The sequence below is a fragment of the Apaloderma vittatum genome, unplaced genomic scaffold (genome assembly GCF_000703405.1).
Source record: "Apaloderma vittatum isolate BGI_N311 unplaced genomic scaffold, ASM70340v1 scaffold16056, whole genome shotgun sequence".
Taxonomy (NCBI): Eukaryota; Metazoa; Chordata; class Aves; order Trogoniformes; family Trogonidae; genus Apaloderma; species Apaloderma vittatum.
Window position 1 is genome coordinate 1 of NW_009720172.1, and position 7350 is coordinate 7350.

A 7350-nucleotide genomic window follows, 5' to 3' on the forward strand; every position below is an offset into this window, starting at 1 on the left:
GTTGACGAGAAAAGAGGAGGCGGTTGTTCCCACCCCAGATGCGAAGTCCAGCATCACCTCCCCAGTTTGATTCTGGCCGCTAAAGCCAAACAAAAGCCTTTTCTTTGCTTGCTCTTTGTTCAGCTAAGAACTGTAATGGTTGTCAGGACTGGATTCCCGTGTGCCCTCAATTACAGGCCATCTGTAAGTCATCATAAGGTAATAATTTTGTTTACCCTGCGGTTCTGAAGTTAGGCTATGGCTAAAAATTCAGGCTTGCTTTGAAAATTCATGGCCCACCTTTCCATTGCTTGCCCTTAGAAATATTTTTTCTTTAACCATTCTATATTGACCACATATAAACAATGCAAAATTACTGAAAACTACATTATTTCAGATATTTCTTAGAATTTTTAATGGTTTGTGTTTGTTTTCGGGTTTTTTTGTTTGGTTGGTTTGGATTTGTTTTTTGTTTTGGTTTGGTTTTTGTTCAGGCCTCACACCTCCTTGTTAAGGTGAGAAAGTGTTGCTTCTACACGGGCCAGAACTGCTGTCTTTCTGCCTAAAATAAGGCTCAATATTGAGTGTAGGTTTGTCTTGCAAAATATTTTAAACAAGTAAGCAATATTTGGGGGAAAAGTTTTAGCAAGGAATCAGTAGAGTCAATCCTGTGATTAGGTCAGGCTGCTGATGTTTGTTTGTTTGTATTCTGTTATTTCAGACCTGAGTGCCTAATGGGAATCCACTTAAAAAGTAGCCACTTGTAAGCTGTAGAAAGACCCTTGGTCTGCTTTGAGTTTGAGGCTTTATAGTGCACAGATGAGCCTTTTGGAATCTACAAGCATGTAACAAAGTTTTCTTTTGCATCTTCATTTTAAATGAAATTATAAGAGTTAAGGGTTTTTTGAAGGTAAGCATAGGAGTATTCTTCTCTTAAACGACCATTAAAAATTTTAACACACTCCTTGGTATGCTTTGTTGAAAAAATGCCTACAGGTGAGTACTATTTGTAGAGTTACTCTTTGATATGTGTCAGATATTTTACTTGTCAAAGTATGCTACGTGTATGTATTTTGCAAAGTAGAAGTATTATTATCAAATTAAATTCAATGTAGAAGTCGCTTATAACACAAATTTATAACTGTGCCTAGAACTTACAAAGCAAATTCAATGCTGGAAATTTTTTTGTTTTATGGTATATTGATTTTATTTATTTATTTTAATAGTAAAACTGTGGAATCAATTACTTATTTTTCCATTTCAGTTTCAGGAATAGACTGAAGAAACCATGGCAAATCAACGGGATTACATTAGCAGACCTATTTGCAATGGAATTTCTGTTCCTGAAAGTAAAATCAATTGCTTAGTGGCTGAAGGTCATGGACAACAAATTCTAAAAGTACTACAAAAGTTCAGAGAACAAAATATATTTTTCGACTTTAAAATTCTTGTGAATGATGAAATAATTCCTTGTCATCGTTGCGTACTGGCAGCATGCAGTGATTTTTTCAGGTAAACCTAATTTTGGCATGAGTTTGCAGGAAACAGATTCTAAGTTCTCTTGGAGGGAGGGAAGGAATACAATTACAAAAACTAAAAAATAAATCGGCACAATTTATATACATCTGCAGAGTTTTGACCAAAACTTTCAAATGTCGTATTAAGGAAAAAAAAAAAGAACCAACACGAACTACAGTGTTACATGCTTCACCATACCCCAGATACCTCTGTATTTCCAAAGTGACATGAGGACTCTGTGAATCTGAGATTCAGCCAGCAGTCTATACACTGACATAAAAATGTCAAAGTGTAAGTGCTTGGTTCTGCTGTTAGGTAGAATTGACACAAGCTGTGTATCTTCAACACATACCTGTTGCCTGTATCTGTGCTTAAACACCTGCAAGGGTATTTTTTGACTTTGTGTGGCGCAGCAGTCTATGTACTTTGCCATGTTTATATTGTGAAACATAACAGATTGATTACAAATTCATTTTGCACTGAGCAGTTGTGGATCAATTGTATATGGTTTTGGAATGAGGCTGGATTTTGTTCATCGAAGATGAGCTGTCAGTATAGTAGAGTATTTAAACAGATGTATTTTTTCTAAAGCCTTTCAGCATGAAATGGATCTCTAATCTTCCTACTGATGCTTTAAGCTATGCATTCCTAAGGGAGAGACAGATCATACACATCGAGGATATTCATTTATGAAGAATCTTGCTAACCTTTGTATAAGTAAGGCTCAAATTTGCAAACGCTGAAAGTCTGTTTCCAAACGCACTCTTTACTAAACCACAAAGCTAAGATGCTCTAACAATGAAAAAATGGGCTCTTGGAAATGAGTTAGTGACCTTGATTCAGTTGCCCATACATAGGTCAGAAGTGTTATTTTCATCTGACCTGGAGCATCCCATGGTCTGTGGGAGTCTGCCATATATGACAGAGAGTATAGGCTAGACAGGGACTGCGGGAAAAAGAAGAAATGCAGATGAAATAAGTTGTTTCTCCACTGTAGCACAGAACTATTCTGACACACAGAACTATTTGTGTCTCAAGTGTTTACTGCTTGAAGTGTTTCCTGCTTGAGAGCACAGAGATGCTCTGGCAGAAGGGAATGAAGTATCTTCTGGGGTAATTTTTTAGAACTTAAGCACATGGTGAGGATAGGGCAAGTGATGTTGCAGCACTGTTCTGTTGCCAGCACTTGAAAAACTGTAATTATTTTATCTTGCCATGTTAGATTGTGTGAAATACATACTTAGTAATGAAGCAGTCAAAGGTGTAATAAAATTTGCACAAATCTAATCAATAGTTTGTTCTGCGATTTCAACCATTGTCTTCGTATTCAGTCAGAATCTACTGTCTGCACAAGTTTCATCGTGACATGCAACCCTGTGTCAAAACCTCATTTTTTTAGCTGTGCCCATACATCTGTCTGTAAACTCTAAAGCAAGAATTAGGTTTTCTCACGCTTTTTTCTCCTTTTACCCCTCACCTACTTTTATTCCTGAGGAATGCACCCATCATCCATCCTGCCAATTGCTCAGCCTACAGTTTGGAAGGCCTTTTTTGACTTAATTTTCTTTATTCATCTACAACGTGTGACTTAAATCGTGGGGCTTTCCTACTATGTGTTTTTGAAATCATCCTTTCTTTCTCTAGCTGTTGAGACTGATGCTGCCCCGAACAATTTTACATGTTCTCTCACATTGAGAGCTGCCAGACTTCCATCATTCTGTGAAAAAAGTGTGCTGCTGTCATTTTTATGAGCCATCACTTCAAATATGTTTTTATCACCACTCCTTTTTCCTTCAACCATATAAAGCAAATGCATTGTTCTTAGAAGAACCTCCACATACAGCCTGCCCACCTTTATTATATACCCCTCATTTTCTCCTTCCTCTCACATCAGTATTCTCTGCTGTTTGCTAGATTTTTAATTTGTGTGTATATGTTCTGTATTTTATTCACAGAGCCATGTTTGAAGTTAATATGAAAGAACGAGATGATGGCAATGTTACTATTAGTAATCTGTCATCCAAGGCAGTGAAAGCTTTTCTTGATTATGCTTACACAGGAAAAACAGAGATAACAAATGATAATGTGGAAATGCTCTTCCAACTGTCGTCATTTCTTCAAGTTTCACTCCTTTCCAAAGCTTGCAGTGACTTTCTAATAAAAAGTATTGATCTTGTGAATTGCTTACAGCTGCTTTCTCTATCAGAAAGTTACGGTTCTGTACGCTTGTTTGATCAAGCGCTAGATTTTGTACAGAACCACTTTTCATTGCTGCTCAGATCAAGCGATTTTTTGGAGATGAATTTTGAAATACTACAAAAATGTCTCGAGGCTGATGAACTAAATGTCCCTGAGGAAGAATCAGTGTTGAAAGCTGTCCTTCAATGGACCAAACACAGCTTAGAAACACGACAGAAATATCTGCCTAATTTGATTAAAAAAGTGAGACTACACCAGTTACCTGAAAAGACTTTGCAGGACATTCTACATTCTGAAGAATGTTTACTTAAGAGTGCTAATTGCTCAGTAATAATCAATGATGCAGTTAAAAGTGTGCAAAACTTTAGTGGACTGTTTCCAGATGCACGCCCTTCAACAACAGAGAAATATATATTTGTTCATAAAACCGATGAAGATGGAGAAAACAGACACACATTCTGCTACAACATCAAAACAGATAAATGGAAAGAACTACCCCATACTCACATGATTGATCTTCCAGGGTCAAGTTTATCTAGTTACGGAGAAAAGATATTTATAACTGGAGGATGCAAAGGGAATTGTTACAGGACTGTCAGACTCCATATTGCTGAACCATTCCATGATGCCACTGACCAAACCTGGTGCTACTGTCCAGTCAGCAATGAATTCTCCATAGTGTCAGCTATGAAAAAACCAAGGACAATGCACACATCTGTTGTAACCTTAAATCAGCTGTTTGTAATAGGTGGAAAGACCAGAGGAGCTCAAGAAACACGAAGTCTTTTGGATGTAGAATCCTATAATCCTCTTTCCAAAGACTGGAAATCTGTAAGCCAGTTACCAAGAGGTATCTACTACCCAGAAGCAAGTGCATGTCAGAATATAATTTATGTCCTTGGCTCAGAAGTAGAGATTACTGATGCCTTTAATCCTTCTCTTGACTGTTTCTTTAAGTATAATGCCATGACTGATCAGTGGTCCGAGCTTGTAGCAGAATTTGGGCAGTTTTTCCATGCAACTCTGATCAAAGCCGTTCCAGTGAACTGTACATTGTACATATGTGACCTCTCCACCTACAAGGTCTACAGTTTTTGCCCAGAAACCTGTGTTTGGAAAGGGGAGGGATCTTTTGAATGTGCTGGCTTCAATGCAGGGGCAGTTGGGACAGAAGACAAAATTTATATATTAGGTGGTGATTACGCTCCAGAAGAAATCACAGATGAAGTTCAAGTCTATCACAGTAGTAGGTCTGAGTGGGAAGAAGTTTCACCAATGCCAAGAGCCTTAACTGAGTTTTACTGTCAGGTCATTCAGTTTAATAAATATAGAGACCCCTGGTCATCTGTACTGACAATTTGCTCTGGAGAATTTTGAAACTCCCGAGTCAAAAGAATCTCTTGAAATGCACAAGTTTTAGAACAGATTTTTAGGTATTAATTTACAAATGGAAAACCACATACTGTTTTGTTTAAATCTTCAGTCTAAATTGTATGCTATAGAATTGCTTTCAGAAGAGTCCATTAAATTGTCATTCATGCTAGTCCTATAGAAAGTGTTACTTAGTTAATTTTATATGCAGGTCTTCTCTGTAATTATAAATAATTTGCAAAGTGATACTACTTTTCAAAAAACATAATCATGAGGAATTAATTGTGTAATATGTGCCATTGTTCCTGTAATACTCAGTTGTCCCAGTAGACAAATCGCTGAGAAACTGACTGTGATACATTTTTCCCTATGTAACTGAAGTTTAAAAATCTACATTAGTGTTAGTTATTTTTTTATATTCATAAACCTGTAAGAATTCATTGTCAACCTCATCTTATTAGAATAACCTTAGCAAGGGCAAGAGCCAAAGTGACCTTCACAGCATTAAAACCAGGTATCTAACTTGAAGAGACTGATAATTCCTGTCATCTTACTTCAGCTCTTCACTTTTACCAGTTTTTCTTCATCCTTGTGCCTTAGTAGTAGCTGTAGTTTCTGTTTTCATCCCACTACCGGTGGTAAGATAAAGTTTGATTACTCTGCAGAGTGGGGAAGATTTCTACAGGATGATTCATGTGGGGTCTTTGCTTCAGTCACGCAGTTAACTAAAGAAAAAACACTTCAGGGTGTTTTCTACCAGAAGTCTTCCATCTCTGAAGTCTCCAGTGGTACCTACTAAGCAGCCACTAAGCTGCTTAAAAGAAGCAAGCTGCAAAATAAATTTTAGTTGTTGCTTCGGTTAACTATGGGAAAAGTTTGTATCTTGTCATACATCAAATACAAAGTTACAAAAATAAATCCCCATATTTAATCTCAAAGTAAACAGTATTTCTAAGGGGGGGAAAAAAACTTTTTCTGATTTCTATAGTGGTTTAAATTAATGAAAACAGTTTATCTTGTACTTCATGGTAATTTTAAGTGTTAAAATATTACATGGTAAACACTATACAATGTATTGCTTGATAAACTATAAGTAGTCATCTATTATAATGTTAAAATTGTAATGGTCTTTTAATATTAGTCTAGGTATACACTGTGAAGTAAATTTGATCTCCTGCATACAAAGGGGGACCTGTGTCTCACAGAAGGACACTGAAATTAGCTACGGTTCATAAATTCATTTGTAATCTTCCACAGACGGAGCATTTTCGTCCTTATCAGCTATTTGAATTAGATATTGGGAGCCGGTATGTTCCATGTAAGTATCATTTAAGCAGTGAAGTTGTCTCGTGCTAGACAGAATTGTTCTAAATATACATCATTTCCAAGCAGTTTCAAAATGAACAAAATTTAGCAAGGCACCTAGAACATCTTTGATATGGCTTGAGACATGGTAAGTTTGTTATCACATCACCACTACTGCATGTACTTTTTGCAAAACTCAAGCTCAATATTCATGCTTAAAGCTTAATATTGCCTAGCAGCATATTCTGATTTAAACAGTAAACAATAGAACGTTCCAGTTCTGTGATGGACTGTAATTTGTTATACCTTTAAAAATTTAGATAACATTAATCACAAATATTTTCTTAAGGATGTAGATGAAAACTATGCATATTTGGAGAACATTAATAAAGTGGAACCCTCCCACTCATAATTTATTTGTGTTAAGATGCATGTCAGTTCTGTAGAAGTAAATAGCTTCTTGTTATAGTATTTAAGTCAACTTTCACATTTATTTTACTCATTTCGTAGCAAGTATCCAAATCATAACTACACTTAGCTATGTAAACTTTGCAATCACCATACTGAAATTTATTATGGGAACACAACAAAACAAATCTGTTGGATAGTTTATGAGAGGTGGAGAATACTATTACTGCTTACTGAAATAGTAGGAGAAAAATAGACTTATAGGAGGACATTTTTAGCATTAGTGAAGCTACTCAGTGTAGCACAGAGACTATGTTAACCCTCAATTATTGCAGCTTGTCACTTCATCAGAATCCAGGGCCCAGTTCTCCTTTACTTGTGTTTTTGTGTTGTTTTATAGCTGAGTAAGAGGAGTATGCAGTTTATGCAATGAGAAGAGTAACGTATTATGCCCATAGTACATGGGTATAAATAGCTATGCAAGTTCGAAGAGACTAGAGAATTGGAAGAGGTTTTTATTGCCACTGTCATGACCAGATTGCTGGGACACATAAGCAGCATGTCAGTCAG

General features: G+C 36.4%; 1 protein-coding gene across 1 annotated transcript; it reads left to right on the forward strand.

Annotated features, from left to right (window-relative positions):
* The first annotated feature begins 151 nt into the window (after positions 1-151).
* On the forward strand, positions 152-5319 carry KBTBD3 (kelch repeat and BTB (POZ) domain containing 3). Its single transcript, XM_009870929.1, has 3 exons — positions 152-176; positions 1239-1491; positions 3453-5319. The coding sequence occupies exons 2-3, from the start codon at positions 1268-1270 to the stop codon at positions 5071-5073; spliced, it is 1845 nt and encodes a 614-aa protein (XP_009869231.1). The 5' UTR covers positions 152-176; positions 1239-1267; the 3' UTR covers positions 5074-5319.
* Positions 5320-7350: the final 2031 nt, after the last annotated feature.

What these genes read in the sequence shown, in the direction of transcription:
- KBTBD3 (XM_009870929.1), top strand. Translation starts at nt 1,268, where the DNA reads ATGGCAAATCAACGGGATTACATTAGCAGACCTATTTGCAATGGAATT. An exon ending in GCATGCAGTGATTTTTTCAG is followed by an intron (nt 1,492 to 3,452) that starts GTAAACCTAATT and finishes TTTTATTCACAG; the next exon opens with AGCCATGTTTGAAGTTAATA.